The sequence below is a fragment of the Zootoca vivipara genome, chromosome 11 (genome assembly GCF_965207765.1).
Source record: "Zootoca vivipara chromosome 11, rZooViv2.hap1.1, whole genome shotgun sequence".
Lineage (NCBI taxonomy): Eukaryota > Metazoa > Chordata > Lepidosauria > Squamata > Lacertidae > Zootoca > Zootoca vivipara.
Genome location: NC_142594.1, coordinates 47,602,929 through 47,621,852, shown reverse-complemented (window position 1 = coordinate 47,621,852; position 18,924 = coordinate 47,602,929). Strand labels below are relative to the sequence as shown.

Below are 18,924 nucleotides of genomic sequence, written 5' to 3'. Positions count from 1 at the left end.
AATACAGTACAGGCTGAAAAAAGTATTGATACAGTACTTGAGAATACTGAAGCGCTTTCCAGTCAAATAAATGCAACTTGGAGACTTAAATAGCAGAAATAAATGAAATTTATATTTAAGCACTAGCCTGGTAGCCATTCACAGCAAGGAATTTTGTGCACATAAGCACATGTAGGTGAGTGGACTGGAGGAGGTTTGCAACCCTCTGTTCCTTCCCTGTACCCAGCATAAAACAGAACAGGCTGCTACGCAAGGGGTACCCCGACTTCTGATCCCAGCAAAAAAATGGCTACTGATTTTTATTACAAGGTAGTAACTTTTGCAGACTGCTTTAGAAGGCTGTAATAAACTGAGGTTCATGTGATATAAGCAAAAAACTAAAGCTGTCTTGGTTCCATATCCATATTTAGCTGTACTACTCAAAATAATTTGCTGACTGATGCAAGATCTTTATGATTTGCTCACCATTTTACCATTCTGAATATTTAGTGCACATTGGCTATCCCACTGTAACCTCAGATCATTTATAAAATTAAATAATACTGGTTATTTTTCACAAAATAAAAAATAATTAGGCGATCCCAGTCTAACTTCCTTCCACTGTGAAAATTAATTAGTAATTTATTGCTACTCTCCATCCTATATTTTAATCTTTTACCAAAACACAAATGAATCAGTACTTCATGACCATGAATGCCAATTTCCTTTGATTTCATCAAAAGCTTTCTGAAATGAAATGCTTATAAATCACTCCCAGCTACATATTGAATGGATCCCTCCAAAAAATATAAAAGGTTGACAAGGGAAGATTTCTTCGTAGAAATCATGCTGATTCTATCTCAGCAAGTCAAAGTAACATTAAAATAGGAAAACATGTCAACATAATAAAACTCTTACCCCTTTTGGCTCAGGTACAATCAAATGAGTGCATTTTTTATTGAGGCTCAGCCGGCAATCTCCACCATAAAACGTAATCAAAGCCCACAGTGTACTTCGGTCTTCAGCGGAAACCTATCAGAAAAGGTAAAAAAAATTACCACTACATATTAAGGAAAATAGCATTTTCTGACACATCATTTGGCTATCAGCATAAACATACAACTATCTGGATAAACCTCTTACCTGAGACAGACAAGCAGCAACTCCGAAAAAGATCTGACAGGATTCTGGGGAGAAACCATTTACTCTGACAAAATTAAGTCAAGGATATAATATGAATGAGATGTAAAGTGAATAACCGGTGCAAGTTTACCAAAAACTTCTCAAATAGCTAAGAAAAATCTTATGAATACTTCTAAAAATATTTTATTCTGTGAACCGCCCTGAGACCTCCAGGTATAGGGCAGTATATAAATTCTAATTCTAATAATAATAATGGGTTATGTTTCCTAATCTTCAACTTGGATCTCACCAATTCAGGTTAGAGTCACACATCAACCACAAATATAAATGGGCGGATCCAAACATATCACTTAATACAGTATAGTTTAATCCTATGCATGTTTATCTGGAGGTTTGTCCTCCTGAGTTCCCTAATACTCTACTCCCTGGCACATGTTTAGAGCCTTTGCCTCTAACTTTCTAACCTACTATACTGTAACTGAACATACCTAAGTGCTGCCTGTGCACATGTGAGTCCAGGTACACACCTGTAACAGACGGTTCTCATGTTGTTGCCCTCCAGACCTCTCACAGAGGAGGCACATGAAGAAGGGCCTCAGGTGATGATTGCAGTGTCTGGGTTGGTTCATATGGGGAGAGATGGTCCTTAAGGTATTGCGGTCCTAAGCCACAAGGCTTAATGGGTTAAAACCAGCACTTTTAACTGGTCCCAGAAACTAACCAGCAGTCACTGCAGTTGGACCAGGATCGGTATGATGGCCGCAGAATTCTGCACCAGTTGAAGTTTCCAAACCATCTTGAGAGACAGCCCAACGTATTACATTTTGCAGTAATCTAACCTAGAGGTTACCAAAGCATAGATGATAGAGGTTAAGCTATTGCTGTCCAGAAAAAGGCACAGCTGGACCACCAGCTAGAGCTGATGGAAGGTACCTCACACCACTGAGGCCACCTGAGCCTCGTGACAGCAATGGTACCTGTAAACTGTGTACCCACTTCGTCAGAGAGAGTGTAACCCTATCAAGAGCAGGCAACCTCCCATCCATCCAGTCAAAGGAACCATCCACTAACACTACCTCAGTCATATAAAGAATTAATCCTCTAGAACAGCTGCTGTGCTAGGCAATATTCTGCTGGTATTAAGTTTTAAATAAGCATAACACATGTTAACATTTTAACCAAAAAGGATACGGCAGAAGAACTCCACATCGAACCGACAAAGTCACCCAAGAAGGCTAAAAACAGGTGAAAATAATGCATGTAGTGAGTTGCCAATAGACAATGCACATTACATCCTATAATTAACTGTCTATTTAACAAATATGTACCAAATTTAAATTAACCAACCAGCTATTTAACATCTATTGACAGGAACACAGGAACTTGCCTTATAGCACCCTGGTTTTGCACAGCACAGGAAGCCAAACTAAGCTTACTGAGACCATGCATGCTGCTTTGCTCTTCCCCAGTACGTTTTTACTCGTGTGCTGAACTAAGTCAAGGTATGGCTTAGCATGCCTTCAAAGCCGGCTTATGGTTATTGAGGAGAAAGGTATATTACAAGCCCAGGTTTGGACTATGTACTACTAAACCAAACCTTGGCCCAGCACAGCACAGTGCAGAAGTAAAAAAAAATACCAGGGAGGAGCACAGCAGCTGCAAGCCACTCTCTGTAAGTCATAGTTTGGCTTACCACGTTGTGGAAACAAGGTCACTAAGTCAACATTGGTTCATCCTATTCTATATTGTCTACATTACACTACAACGGCAGTGGCTGTATAGAGTTGCAGAGAGCAGGCTTCCCCATTCCTAACTGAAGATGAGAGGAACAGAACCTGGAACATTCTGTATGCAAATCATGTGATCTATCACTGAGCTGTGACCACTCCCTTGTTATTAGCATTCCCAAGCACCGCATAAGAATCATGAAAACTTTTACAAGTTCATGGTAATGTATATTTTTATGTTCTTTTATAAATCAATATCTTTCCCTTGCCAGCCAGATTATTGTTGACTTGCTAGCATTATTGTTCCCTTGCCAGCCAGATTATTGTTGACTTGCTAGCATTATTCCATTTTGAGGGTGAGAGCTAGTGCGCTGAATTAATATATAGTACTCTCAGCGGGTGGCCTGGGGTCTAAACCGATCAGAAGGTCTGCGGTTCGAATCCCGGTTGCTGTCCCTGCTCTTGCCAACCTAGCAGTTTGAAAGCATGTCAGAGTGAAAGTAAATAGGTACCGCTCCGGCGGGAAGGTAAATGGCATTTCCGTGCGTTGCTCTGCTTTGCCAGAAGCGGCTTAGTCATGCGGGCCACATGACCCAGAAGCTGTATTCCGGCTCCCTCAGCCAGTAAAGCGAGATGAGCGCCGCATCCCCAGAGTCGTCCTGAATGGTCAGGGTTCCCTTTACCTTTACTCTCATCATAAGCACACTTAGGTACAATGGATCGCCACATTCACATTTCAGGTTCTGGATACAGGGTTTCCCACATATAGTACTTTTTTGCACTCAAGTGCTGATTTTAACATATGAATAACCCTGAAGGTCCTGCACTAAAATTAGGTTTCCTGTAGTTAAAAGTATCAATTCTAATGTTGTAGGTACTCACTTTTACTACTGGAAGATCAAAGACTTCACGAGATTCACCAACTTCTGGATTGTCTCCATCTTCTGAAATGATGTGTGATGCCAGAGCATTGTAAGAAACCTCCTTTGCCTTGCCATCTTTCAAAAGCCGAATAACCTACAAAACAAGAGGGCTTTTGGTTTTCGCTTTCAGGAAAATGCAGATGTTAGACACTATTGAAGCCACTTTTTCCCTAGAGGCTTGTTTACATTAAAGCCAGATATTTCCCCATATAAGTACTCCTTGTGCACAGCCAAACTGCAACAGACAACCATGGGAATCCGAGCTACTCACCCTGGTCTCCTATCATGTCCAGCTCTTACTGTGGCAATACAAGCAGGCACAAATAGGCACATTTTAGGCTATTGCAGTGCGAAGTGAAATGCAAGGTGATGCAAACGTTTCTTTTCATTGCCTTTTCCAATCAAGATTCTTGCATGAAAGGAATCTGAATTCTAAATTCACTTTTGCTTCCTATTCCATTTCATTGTTTTGATGCTGTTGTTGCAGGCTTACCACTGATTGTGGATTGCGTATGCAAGATTTCCAGTAGCAGTGTGAAAATCTAAGTATAATGCATTTGCTCACATCTTTATCATTATAGGATGATACATATACAGTATAGAGGTTTGCACCAGAGGAAGGTGACAGAAATGGAGGCCAGGGTGCACAGAGAAACAATGTTTATTTCAGTTGCATGTACTTAAGATTAGCTGGAACATGGTATGTAGGCTTGGTAGCTAAGCTAAAGGTTTTGCAGAAAATGTGTTTTAAGAAAAGGTTTGAAGGAAGAGAGGCAGTGTAACCGAGGTGTTCTGAGAGACATTTTCAGTCAGAAGGGCAGTTATTTGAAGGTGCAAGGGACTTCTGGAAGGCTGGGGATGGAGCTGGATGGTGTGAGCACAGGAGAGAATGAAACAAGACACAAGAAGCAAGACACAAGAAGCAAGACACAGAGGGTATGAAAATAAAGGGTGAGAAGCTTGTCCAGAATCCAGAAACTGATATGGGTATGTATGAATTTAAGAAAAGCTACCAAAACAATCAGAGTGCAGGTAGAGATGAATTATTTTGCCTACAAGAAGGCTGGACAGAGATAGGATCAAGGGACAAAATGGCAAGAGATGTCAATAACCAGGAGGATATTGTTAATGAGACTTGTGCCTTGCCTCAAGACAGCTGTGAAAACTGTGATGCAATCAGGGCCAGCTAATGAAGAAGAAAAACTTTCCTGTTGTCTGAATCACTTCAGGCTGATATTTAATGCTCTCCCCTCCACCGCCTTGGATGTAGAAAACTACCACCTCAGGGGAAAGGATACAGCCTAGCCCTCTCCCTGCGAACCCTATATTTGAATACAGTACGGAGATAATTTTGTTTACACGCAGGAACCCGCGCCTCTCCCCTGCAGCCTGACTACCGTCAAGAAAAGCTTCCCTACACGGTTAGGTGCCATTTACTCGAGCCGGCCCTCCTTCCCCTTTCCCTCGGATTTATAAAATTGAGATCCTCGGGTAAAGGAGGGGACGCCTGGCAGGTGAAGAGGAGGAGAGCAGGCGGAGAAAACCGAGGACGGGGCCTAGTCCTGGCCGCGTCCCCAACTCAGGCCGAAAAAGAGGAAAGCGCGAGTTTGCGGCAGGAGGGAAAGGAAGCAGGGCAGGTGCCACACTCTGGGGGAGCCGTGAAGGGAGGAAAAGAGAAGGGCAGCCCCCTCTGCCGCCTCCCTCCCTGCCTGCCTCCCTAATCAGCCAGCCAGCCGAGGCCGCCGTAGGGCCTGCCCGGCTCCAGGAGGCGCGTGGGACGGCGAGACACCGGCAACAGAAATACTGTAAAAAGGAGGGGGAGGGAAGGAGGGGACCGTTGGGAGCCGTTAACGGCCGCCCCCAGGCGCGTGGGGGAGGACGGGGGGTTTCGAACGCGCGCCCCAACTCCCCCCTCCCTTCCCGAGAGGCCGCGCGCTCAAAAAAACCGGCGCGAGCCGCTGTCAGAGCGTGGCCCGCGTCGGCTTACGAGGGAGGAGGCCATTAGAAGCGCCCGAAGGCGGACGGGGCGCGTGTGAGGGGAGCCCGCCCGAGAAACGCACCTCGGCGCCTATGTCTCCCACGGCGAAGAACTTGACATCTTTGAACATCTCCTCGGGAACCTTCAGCTCCCGCTCTTCGGCTTCTTTCGCCATGGATGGTCCCTCCCGGCTGGGCGGCTTTTGAGAAAGGGAGGGGAGAGCGGCCGCCTCGGGTCCTGGGCCGAGGAGGCTCCCCTCGCGAAGCCCCGGGTCTCCCTCTCCCTCGCCCTTCCCCCCTCCGAGGCAGCGGCGGCCGCCGAACCGCGGGAGCAGGGCGCGCGCGCTGAGGAACGAACCATCTCCCTCCGGCAAGGCGGGGGGGGAGGCGTGCGTGTAGCGGGGAGGGACGGGTGAGGAAGGAAGGGAGCGCGGGGTGCTCCGTCGGCCCCCGCCGCTCGCAGCCTGCCGTCAGCTTAACGGAGAGCCCGCGCGGCCGTGACTCGGGACAGAAAGTTTGAACCGTCCGTCTTTGAAGACTGAGTGGGGACGGGGTTGAGGAAGAGCCGCGCTCCCCCTTGCTAGTGGGAATAATGGACTCTTCTGGATTCCGCCCACCAACAAAGCAGTTGGAGTAAGCCCGGGCAGCTGCAGTCCCCGCCTCTTTCCGCCCTTAGCTCCGCCCCCTCGGCTTTTGCTTTCTTGCGCCGCGAAAAGAGCTTCCGCTGCCTTGTGGCTCGCGACGGCCTAGTTCGCTCCTCTTGCCTAGTCCTTATTTAAAAACAAACAAACACCCGCGCTCATTTCACCCGCTCTGTTGTAATGACCCTGCAACCGGGTCTCTATCCCATAAAGCAGGGGTGTGGGTAAATAAGGATCTACTGGTAGATCTGGCTAATTTCATTTCTTTTTTCAATTATTTTTATTTGATTTTATGAGTTTACGAAGCTAGAAAAGCCATTAATACATAAGAAACATCCCGTTTCCCCACCCTTCCACCTCCCTAGCCATCAGTTGTACAGTCGTACAATTAATTAACTAATTAATAATACAGCTGGGTCGCAAGTAAGTACTCTGTTTCTATTTGTTGTTTAGTCGTGTCCGACTCTTCGTGACCCCATGGACCATAGCACGCCAGGCACTCCTGTCTTGCACTGCCTCCCGCAGTTTGGTCAGACTAATTTTGGCAGCTTCGAGAACACTGTCCAACCAACTCGTCCTCTGTCGTCCCCTTCTCCTAGTGCCCTCCATCTTTCCCAATATCAGGGTCTTTTCCAAGGATTCTTCTCTTCTCATGAGGTGGCCAAAGTATTGGAGCCTCAGCTTCAGGATCTGTCCTTCCAGTGAGCACTCAGGGCTGATTTCCTTCAGAATGGATAGGTTTGATCTTCTTGCTGTCCATGGGACTCTCAAGAGTCTCCTCCAGCACCATAATTCAAAAGCATCAATTCAGCCTTCTTTATGGTCCAGCTCTCACTTCCATACATCACTACTGGGAAAACCATAGCTTTAACTATACGGACCTTTGTCAGCAAGGTGATGTCTCTGCTTTTTAAGATGTTGTCTAGGTTTGTCATTGCTTTTCTCCCAAGAAGCAGGCGTCTTTTAATTTCGTGACTGCTGTCACCATCTGCAGTGATCAAGGAGCCCAAGAAAGTAAAATCTCTCACTGCCTCCATTTCTTCTCCTTCTATTTGCCAGGAGGTGATGGGACCAGTGGCCATGATCTTGGTTTTTTTGATGTTGAGCTTCGGACCATAATTTGCGCTCTCCTCTTTCACCCTCATTAAAAGGTTCTTTAATTCCTCCTCACTTTCTGCCATCAAGGTTGTGTCATCTGCATACCTGAGGTTGTTGATATTTCTTCTGGCAATCTTAATTCCGGCTTGGGATTCATCTAGTCCAGCCTTTCGCATGATGAATTCTGCATTTAAGTTAAATAAGCAGCGAGACAATATACAACCTTGTCGTACTCCTTTCCCAATTTTGAACCAATCAGTTGTTCCATATCCAGTTCTAACTGTAGCTTCTTGTCCCACATAGAGATTTCTCAGGAGACAGATGAGGTGATCAGACACTCCCATTTCTTTAAGAACTTGCCATAGTTTGCTGTGGTCAATACAGTCAAAGGCTTTTGCATAGTCAATGAAACAGAAGTAGATGTTTTTTCTGGAACTCTCTAGCTTTCTCCATAATCCAGCGCATGTTTGCTATTTGGTCTCTGGTTCCTCTGCCCCTTCAAAATCCAGCTTGCACTTCTGGGAGTTCTCGGTCCACATACTGCCTAAGCCTGCCTTGTAGAGTTTTAAGCATAACCTTGCTAGCGTGTGAAATGAGCCCAATTATGCAGTAATTGGAGCATTCTTTGGCACTGCCCTTCTTTGGAATTGGGATGTAGACTGATCTTCTCCAATCCTCTGGCCATTGCCAAGTTTTCCAAACTTGCTGGCATATTGGGTGTAGCACCTTAACAGCATCATCTTTTAAAATTTTAAATTGTTCAGCTGGAATATCATCACTTCCACTGGCCTTGTTATTAGCAGTGCTTTCTAAGGCCCATTTGACTTCACTCTCCAAGATGTCTGGCTCAAGGTCAGCAACCACACTACCTGGGCATAGCTGCCAAGTTATCCCGTTTTTTAAGGGAAATTCCCTTATGCTGAATAGGCTTCCTCGTGAGAAAAGGGAAAACTTGGCAGCTATGTACCTGGGGTGTACGAGACCTCCATATCTGTTTCTATACTTCATATTTTTAAGGGGGGAAATCTCAAAGCAGTTTACAACCTATATTAAAACATCAAATGGAACATTTCAGAATAAAATATTACTGAATAAAGTCAAATATAAAGTTAAAATGTCTAATGCTTATATTTCACTTACAATGCTTATACAGGTGAAACTCGGAAAATTAAAATATCGTTGAAAAGTGCCTTTATTTCAGTAATGCAACTTATTTAAAAAAAATTCTTTAATTTTTACAAATGCTTTCTTTTGGAAATTCCACAGTAATAAAACAAATAGTTACAATAATACAAAAATAAACATCGCTATTACATTTCATTAATTATATTCCATTTACAATTGACCCACCTAATGACAAATGATTACAATTACAACAAATAAAGGCTTGACATATCTTGCTTTGTATGTCATCCATCTATCTCATATATTGGTTTCACCTTGTAAGTTGCATTACTGAAATAAATGCACTTTTCGACGATATTCTAATTTTCCAAATTTCACCTGTATATTTGCAGCCGAGGGCAGCAAACACCAAGTGCTGATTGCAGAGAGTTGGCTGTTGCTTGGCCAGAATGGGCTGGCGTAGGAGGGACTAGACGTGTTTGAAAGCTGCACTCATTTGCCAGGGAGTAAGCCCCATTGGACCTAACAGGGCCAGCTTCTGAGTAGACATTTACAGGTGTGCACAGTATGAGCCACCCTTTCCTAACACGGAAGCTTCAGCATCCTTGCTAAACTACAACTACCAGGATTCTTTGGGGGAAGAAACCATAAAACATTGCGGTTAACAGGGTTAATAAACTATTAGGATTATTATTACTAACACACCTAAAACATCTAAAGTTCTATAAGCATCATACCACGATTAAAGCAACATACCAGTAGTATCTGCCTGCAGGCACACTGCCTAATAAACGGAATATGAAAAGGAAAGGGGAGAGGAGGAGAAAGAAAGCAAATTCTACTTTTTTAGTAGAATTTTTAAACCATATTTAAACCATATTTTATTGAATTCCAGATATAACAGACATATGGGAGCAAAAGATACCATAATACTGTATTTGAAAGCAGTGTCTGGGTAGAAATCAGCTAAATGTCTGGGAAAATCTGGACATATGGCAACCAATGTTGACAGTGTAAATGCCCAATTTCAAAACTGATAAAGGCTCAACAGCTTTGTCCCCCCGCCCCCCAGGGAAGAAAAGCTCAACAACAACTTTGCCAAAAAAGCCCAACAACTTTACCATCCACTTTTTGAAAAAATGCAAACCCTATGAACTAAGGTGAATCATTTGCCCACACAAGTATACTCATCTGCACCAACCCACAGATGGTTTATGAAGGGAAGGGGACAAAGTGGAATGCCCCATCCATCCCTTTGCCCCCTCTCAACCCACTTGTATTTTACATACACCAACACAGGCTTTTGCAATGAATGAACACTGTGAGTGAGTAGCTTCCCATTTATTATGTGCTGAATAGACTTTCTAAACAATGTGGGGAAGAAGCTATCTAGCCTCCTGGGTTCACACAGCTGTTCTTTCAGGAAAGGTGGTGCCCTCCTCAGAACAAATTTCGAAAGCCCCAAGGAAGAGTGCAGGGCTAGGTGTTAGGTTTATGGCTAGTTCAAAGATCGAAGCCAGACACACAGATGTTACAAGAGACATTTAGATGGTGAGCTTTAATTAGTGCTAGGAAGTGCGAGCTGTCAGAGCTATGCATTTTAGACAGAGTATAACTGGCTGTTTATTACTTACTTTTATAGACGTCTGGGCAGGCGCTTAGTGCTTGTAAATGGATAACAGAATGGCCACTAAGGATGATGACCCTACAAAGCAGAAAGGAGGGGCAATAATGGGCAGAAAAGGAGGGGCAATATTGAGCAAAAGCAGTTTCAGTTCCAATGTGTGAAGTAGTTCAAAAAATGAAAGCTCATGACTTCCACAGCTGGTTTGATCAAATCATGGAGACGGGTAGGAAGTCTTTCTAAAACAAAAGTTTGACTTGTACAGTATGATTCTGTTTCTCATTTTTACTCCCTTTTTTGTGACACCCCCCCAATAGCTTCTGTATAGCTGTACAATGAGGAAAAATCCACCTTAAAGGAGGAGATACTGCACTCCCTCCATGAGAAGACCACCCTAGACACATAAATGTTCAACAACTACTGTACTGCAAATAACCCCTTTTGGGGCAAGGTGCTCACAAAGGTGGTGGCGATCCAGCTTCAAGCATGCTTGGAGGAAATTGATTACAGTGGTACCTCGGTTTATGAACACAATTGGTTCCGGAAGTCTGTTCATAAACTGAAGCGTTCATAAACTGAAGCGAACTTTCCCATTGAAAGTAATGGAAAGTGGATTAATCCGTTCCAGACGGTCCGCGGAGTAACCGTTCATAAACTGAAGCGAACTTTTCCATTGAAAGTAATGGAAAGTGGATTAATCCGTTCCAGACGGGTCCGTGAAGTACTTAAACTGAAGCGTTCATAAACTGAAACATGGGTGTAATTGGTTCCGGAAGTCTGTTCATAAACTGAAGCGTTCATAAACTGAAGCGAACTTTCCCATTAAAAGTAATGGAAAGTGAATTAATCCGTTCCAGATGGGTCCGCGGCGTTCATAAACCGAAAATTCATAAACCGAGGTGTTCATAAACCGAGGTTCCACTGTACTTGGATCCATTCCAGCCTGGCTTCAGGCCCAGTCATGCACTGAAAATACCATGGTCTACCACTACCTGGTTGATGATGTTTGTCAGGAGAGAGATTGTGGAAGTGTGACCCTGATTGTTCTTGATCTTTAGGTGGCTCTGGCACAGCTTAAGGAGGTGGGTTGGGGTTGTGGGCTCTATACTTCCATGTCTCTACTCTACCTTCAGGGCCATTTCCTGAATGTAGTTATTAGAGACCACTGTTCAGTGCCGTGGGAGCTTTCCTGTGGTGTCCTGCAGAGACCAACATTCCTAGCTGCTTCTCACTTCTCCCCTCAGTGCTGCAAACATGATTTCCTCTTGTCTCTAGCCTAAGCCAAATGAATCCGCTCTCCCCAGCAAGCCTTTGCCACCAAGCCACTCCACCTGCCTCTCGGGTCTTCCTTCTCCCCCTCTGATCCTCTTCTTCTGCTGTCTTCTTCTGCCGGACTCCACAGACACCAGGCACCAGCTCCAACCAACCAACTAACTGTCACCTACTGACCAGTACTTGGTCATATATACTGTTCTTCTGGCCCCTGTAGTCCAGCTCCAGCCAATCACACTGTCTAGCTGAAGATTCTAAACCTTAACCCACCAATCAAAATGTGCATATCTCCCATCCTTCTGTTGCATACTGAGAATTCTAACTCTCAGTTGTCAGCTAAGGATCCACATGACAGTTAAGCTAATACTGTTTAACAAACTGAAACTCAATCCTGCTGGTATTGTTTTGCTTGTTGGTGAGAGTGAGTAGTCCCACTACTATGCTTTGCCAGGAGTTCCCGTGCTGTAATGACCATCAGTGTGTGTGACAGAACCATAGAACCACCCTGTCCAAATCTGTGCAAACTTTCTGCAAATATTTACTCCTAAATAAGTCTGAGTTCAGTGGTATTCACTGTCAGGTAAGGATGCAAAGGACTAAAGTACTTATCTGATTTCTAAAGCACCAGATCTAATGCAATGTCTTACCTACCTCAGACAGCTTATTGAAAAAAGTGTGTTATATTATTTCCCCACCACCACCTTATTGCTAATATTTTTGCATGAGCTTCTTCCTGATTAGCATGATGGGCAGTGCCAGAACAAACCCCTTTAGTCTTCCAATATTTATTCAGCAGGACAAATCAGGAGAATAAGAGATCCAACTGATATTTAAAATCCCATCAACTTGACAGCCCTCTTTAAAATATCAGATGTTAACCATGCAAGGTCAGGGCACTGCACATGTATAAATCATTGAGAGCCATCTCTAAAGTCAGTTTGCGGCAAGGAAAAATCCTATTAATAAGGTGTCAATCTTAACTGAAACTTCACTTCTTGGCCAATTATGATAAAGATCTCAGGGTGAAGTTTAATTCCATCTGGAGCATGGATATTTAATGAGATGAGACAAAGGAGAGAGAAAACCACAAACAGAAATCAGCTTTATAACATTCACAGCAAAAAGGCAATTTTATTTTAAATAGAGGAGACATGAAAATCAAGTTATTTCCAACATACATTTTTTACAGGTCTCTAGAATGGAACCCTTCCCTTTTAAAGCTAAATGTTGTTATAACAAATTTCTGTGCCAAATAATATAAACTGAACTCCTAACCTGTATGCTTAGAGAATATTTACAGTGTAGTATTTCCCCTTAGCAGTTTAAGAAAAAGAAAAAGAAAATCTTGGAGATACAGTGCATTAATTTGTAAGCTGAAAGGATACTTCCCCCAGGTAGTGAATTTACATGACTTTACTTCAGCCATGGTGGGACTTGTGGCCCCCAGATGCTGTTGGACTCTTAACTTCCACCAGCCCCAGTCAACATTGTGGATGCAAAGCAATGGTGGAAAATGTAGTCCAATAATACCTGGAAGACCACAGGTTCCCCCGATTTAGTTTGGGTCGTACTAAAAAATATAGGAAACAGACCCCTCAAAGCTTGCCATGGCTTTTAGCCCTTTTCAAATAGCAGCATTCAGTCCTGGTTCCTACCTGTATTCACACTCCTCCTTTAAAAAAATAAAAAATGATTTCCTTTGAAAATTACCATACTTAAGCCAAAATCCCCCCTCCCCCCCCCCGTTTGCTGTCATTTTCAGTTGCTCAAACAGCTCTCCTTCCCCAGGGAATTCCTTCTAAAGTCATTGAACATTTTGAGGTGCTTGTATCCTGGACAGAGATTCATTCTTGAGTGTTTAGAATACTGCGTATGTAAATGTTTCATGTAGCCAACCTACTTCATAACTTTATTTCATAAAATTTGTATACCACTAGATTGTAGGGGGGGGGGAGGGACTCAGTGGGCTTCTCTCTCATGGCAGATTAAAGAGCAGATTTCAAACAGTGTGTGATCATTTTTTCCACCCTACCTCATTTATTTCAATGTTTGACCTGAGAATTCTGTGGAAAGCCAACTCAGGAGTACTGGGTCATTCCCAATTCTAAGATGGTAACAGCAAATGTCATAATATATGTTGCTGTGAGCTCTCTACTCAGGATTCCAGTCATTATATTCCACCACTACTCCAACTTCCATTCCCCCCCCCATGGCCTCTGAGCAGGCTCAGTTCTCATTGCACTGTGTTGGGGGTCCTCTCACAAAGATTTTCTGTGCTTCTGCAAAACTCAGGGTTCCACCGAACCTTCTGTTGTCTCCCTGTTGTGCACGGCTGTTGCCAGTTTGGCCAAACATGCAACAACAACAACAATTTATTATTTATACCCCGCCCATCTGGCTGGGTTTCCCCAGCCACTCTGGCCGGCTTCCAACAAAATATTAAAATACAATAGTCTATTAAACATTAAAAGCTTCCCAAAACAACCTTCAGGTGTCTTCCAAAAGTCTGGTAGTTGTTTTTCTCTTTGATATCTGGTGGGAGGGCGTTCCACAGGGCGGGTGCCACTACCGAGAAGGCCCTCTGCCTGGTTCCCTGTAACTTGGCTTCTCGCAGCGAGGGAACCGCCAGAAGGCCCTTGGCACAGGACCTCAGGGTCAGGGCAGAACAATGGCGGTGGAGACGCTCCTTCAGGTATTCTGGGCTAAGGCCGTTTAGGGCTTTAAAGGTCAGCACCAACACTTTGAATTGTGCTCGGAAACATACTGGAAGACAATGAAGACGAATTAGAGGGACTCTACAAACTCAGGAAGCTGCCTTATTCTGAGTCAAACCAATGGCCCATCCAGCTCAGTATTGTCTATGCTGATTGCCAACTTCTCTCCAGGGGTTTAGGCAGGGGGCACCCCCAGCCCTACCGAAAGAAGCTGGGGATTGAATCAGGGACCTTCTGCAAGTAATGTGGATGATCTTCCACTGAGCTATGGTGCTGTCAGTCATGAATATCCTTAGCTTAATGGCTTTTCCACACTGCCATTTATCATCTCAGATTTGTGTCCATTTATTCTTTTGCACAGAAACTGGACTGCTCATAAAATGTAGCTTATCAGGAGCATTTTCCTAGCTGAAAATGGGCCTCCTTTTAAAGGCTAAAAGAACTAGACAAAGCAAGGAGAGAATTACCCAGCAATTTCATCCTCTCTTACGTTGCTGTACATTTGGCAACTTGAACCCACACAACATATTTTAGCCATCTGACATTTGGGGGTCACTACAATAAGTCTTATCCCTCCACATGCTGTTTGAATTTACAAAGGTATAATAGGGAAAAAAATATGCAAACCTGCATCATATCACATTCAGTTATATTGGCTTGTGTAGTTTGCCCTCAAAGCTATTCTAACTAAATTTCAGACATAAATTGTTTGTTTTGCTCTAGTGAACATAAGCCTCTACTCAATCTGTGTTAATAATACATGATATCATAGCAACAGCAGACTTTCTAAGACATCATTTCACCAATGGCCTTCATTTACACAGCATGCAAAAAAGATATATAATTTAGAAAATGCAGGTTGGTTTGGGGGCCTATGAAAAACCAATGAGCTGGCATTTGAAAAGATGGCTTCAGGATATTCCTTGGAACCATTTCTTCAAAGGTCTTTTAAGATTATTTTTCATAAATAACTTTAGCCTAAGACAATCCATGAACATTCCTTCCCAAATATTTATTTGTCCCAGGAAAGCTGTTCCTCGGTCTTCTACTCTTACTCCTATTATACTTGCTTTTGTTTTCCCACTACAGTGGAACCTTGGTTCCCGAATGGCTTAGTTGCCAAACAAATCGGCTCCCAAACGCCGCAAACCCGGAAATAAGTGTTCCGGTTTGCAAACATTTTTCGGAAGCCGAACGTCTGACACTGCTTCCGCTTGAGTGCAGGAAGCTCCTGCAGCCAATTGGAAGCCGCACCTTGGTTTTCGAACGGTTTAGGGAGTCAAATGGACTCCTGGAATGGATTACCGGTAAGTTTGAGAACCAAGGTACCACTGTATCATGGAGTGAGGCACTGGGAAGTTTGACGTCCTCTGCTATAGATTTGAACTGAGGACTGATTTAGCTGAGAATTCCATATACTCTTTTAATAAATAATGGATCAGTATTGCTGGTGCTGTGGGAGCCAGGGCACCCCCTCCCCCTCACATTATTCTGGGTACCTGATACTTGTTGAAGCGTCTGTAAACAGGCACGTAGCAAGGGAGGGGCAAAGGGGGTGGGCCACCCCTAGCTCCACTTTGGCAGGGGCAGCGCGCGGGGGCAGCGCCCCGGCCCCTGTCCTGCCCCTTGCTTCCTCTGCCCAAGCAGGAAGAAGCAGAGCGCGCTACAGAGCAGGTTGCCGGGCGGCAAACCACCACCCGGCAACCTGCTCCATAGCATGCTCTGCTTCAGAGCATGCCGGCCAAGCAGAGCAGCAGTGCCAACCCAAAGTGTGCATGCGTGGACATGCACAGTCCATCCTGACTTGTCCTGGCACGCACATCATGACCTCAGGATGCATGCGTGCTGCGGAGCGATGCCCCGCCCCCAGGGGGTGCCGCCCCGGGCAGCCAAGCGGCACCGTTCGCCACTGTCTCTATATATAGTCTTTTTTTTCCTTGTTGGCATCCATCAGTCTCAAGAGACTGTGCCTTTGACGCTGAAGTCAAACTGCTGTTAGCAGCACTGAAGTGATCTCCCAGGGGCTCAAGTCTGGGCATTGTATATGGAGGTCCTGGGCTGTCCAGATGACAAGATCCCCCTCTTGGCCTCACTGATGTGGTCCAAAGGAAAGGAAAGCAAGACATTTGGCACCAGCTTGGCTGCAGGAGTTGCTGAAAGGAGGCGTACAGGGCACCATCCAACCGTCTTAGGGACTCCTATTTGTGTAGGGTTGACTCCGTAGCCTTTTATTCTCCCAAAGATATCCCAGAGGGCAGCAAAGCTTTCAGATCAGGGTTTTCCTTCTCCTAGATGGGCTCACTTCCCAGGTTGACAAGCCCCATCTGACCCTCACTTCCCTCTACAGCATGTGCAGAAACCGCCTTCTTAACCACTGTATCCACTAATGGTCCCGTCCACTCAATCTGCCAGAGCCTGTCTTCTCATGCAGAGGAAGCCCCTAACTCACCGAGGGTTTGAGACCCATCGACTATGCTCACCTGCTTTGGCTTGTGTGGACACAGCTTGTACCTTTTATACCAAAATGCTCTTTCAATGGGTGCCCAGGCGTTCATGGATATTGCAATCCATCTTCATTCCTTGCTGCATAATTAATAAAGGAAAACCAAGCGGCATATAAGTTGTCTGCATTTTGATATCCCTCCCCCTCCCACCACCACCACACAACCAGTGAGTTAATTTGACCACAGGGACCACATTCCACAATTGCTGCTGCCTGCCTCTCCTCAGTTCAGCATTTAGAGTTCTGCAGTGCTTTGCAGTTGTAAGTCTGTCGGCTGTCAAAAGTTAAACAACAAGTTCCTTGTGGATCATGTCTTGGGCCTCAAAATTCAAATAGCGAAAGAAGAGTGATTTGGGGATTTAACTGAAACTTTTGGCTTGTCATCTGTTCCACTTCTTGAGAAACATTTGCCACTAACTGACTCACCACAAATGTGGGGGGGAGCCAAAATGATCACATTCCCTCCAACAATTTGCTCATTTTTCTGATTTTATTTAATAAGGAGGGTGTAAGGGGAAGAGAATATAGGGATCCTCCTCCCCTCATCAGAAGCAGCTCCTCCCCAAGCAGCAATAGCAGCGAGGAAGCTCAGGAGTCCAGTCAGGAAGTGGGGAGAGAGGGCCAGGGCTCTGGCAGCATGGGAGAGCCCCTGCTACACAGGAGGGAGGAAGAGAGGGGGGGAAGGGGGAGAAGGAAAACATGGAGCGTAGACCCTTTTTTCCTCCGGTTCTGGAATTACGCAGGAGAAGGAGGGGAAAGAGATTTGCTGTTCCGAGACTCTTATGTTGGAGGAGGTCCAGGGGCGGTCCAGTGCCGGATTCTGCGTCAGACTGAGCAGACATATGATGTTGTACATACCCAGCTCACTGTAAATAGCCTGCACTAAATAAAAACTGCTGAAAGACAAGCATGCGGAGCGTCCTTACTCTAGAGTAGTCACAAGAACCCCCTGACAGAGGGGTATATAGCTTGGAACTTTCAGGGCCTTTCACTCAAAGTCTGTATAGCCAGGTCTTCCAACCATTCCTTATAGGACTTGGTTTGCACACCCCTCATCTTCCTGCTGCTCTGAACACTGTCCCATTTTGTCAATGTCCTTCTGGAAATGTGGCAACCAGAATTGGACAAAATATTCCAGTTTAAAACTGTTTCCCACCCACCCACCCCCTCCACTTTTCGATTTTTCTTTCTGCAGGGTAGATATGTGTGCACATGGCTGCCCCCTGCTGGACACAATATGTACAATTCCTAGATCTGCTACTAGAAAGCCCATTAAAGTTGTGACCATTGAATATTAACAATGTCGTGAATTCGCAACCCAAATATTGTTTATTTATTTATTTATTTATTTATTTATTTATTTATTTATTTATTGCACTGATTCATTACAACATGCTTTTTGAAATCTAAGTTTGCTTAACATTGGTACGCTGCTGTCGAGCTACAAAGCTCGCTAGGAGATCCTGGCAGAATGGCTATTTTCCTTACCTACCTCGCAAGGGTGTTGTGATAATAAAATGCCTCTCTGAGCTATTGGAGGAAGGGCAGCTTAGAAACATGAGAAACTGATTACAACTAAGTACAGTGGTACCTTGGTTTAAGTACACAATTGGTTCCGGAAGTCTGTACTTAACCTGAAGCGTACTTAACCTGAAGCGAACTTTCCCATTAAAAGTAATGGAAAGTGGATTAATCCGTTCCAGACGGTCCGCGGAGTACTTAACCTGAAGCGTACTTAACCTGAAGCGAACTTTCCCATTGAAAGTAATGGAAAGTGGATTAATCCGTTCCAGACGGGTCCGCGGAGTACTTAAACTGAAAGTACTCAAACCATAGCGTACTGAAACCGAGGTATGACTGTAGTAAGAGTTAAAAGAAAAAAAAAACGTTTCATAAGGGGTTTTTCTTGAGGCTCTGGCAGGGAAGGAGAGAGAAGCGTGGGTCATGTTACTCGCCCGGGAACATGTCCCGAAAACATGTGCCCAGTTTTGCAGTGGGAAAAGTTGGAAGCTATGGAATACCAGGTGCTGGGAATCACAAGTGGGGAAAGTACTGTTACTTTCACGTCCTTCGTGGGCATCCCTTGGACAGGGGCATGTCTCTCCTCTACCCCCAGCTGGTTCCCAACAGGCCAACAAATTCTTCAAATTTTTGCTTTAGCTTCATTCTTCATTCAACAAATTCTTCAACTGTTTGCT

The 18,924-nt window shown here is 44.6% G+C and overlaps 1 protein-coding gene across 1 annotated transcript in view; it reads right to left on the bottom strand.

Annotated features, from left to right (window-relative positions):
- Positions 1-6,110, bottom strand: part of PAXIP1 (PAX interacting protein 1) — a 26,047-nt gene extending 19,937 nt beyond the window's left edge. The window contains exons 1-5 of the mRNA XM_060280913.2: positions 5,833-6,110; positions 3,732-3,866; positions 2,314-2,357; positions 1,123-1,186; positions 898-1,011 (exon numbers count right to left, since the gene is read on the bottom strand). Coding sequence (XP_060136896.1) covers positions 898-1,011; positions 1,123-1,186; positions 2,314-2,357; positions 3,732-3,866; positions 5,833-5,925 — 450 coding nt within the window. The 5' untranslated portion in view covers positions 5,926-6,110. The remainder of the gene's footprint in view (positions 1-897; positions 1,012-1,122; positions 1,187-2,313; positions 2,358-3,731; positions 3,867-5,832) is intronic.
- Positions 6,111-18,924: the final 12,814 nt, after the last annotated feature.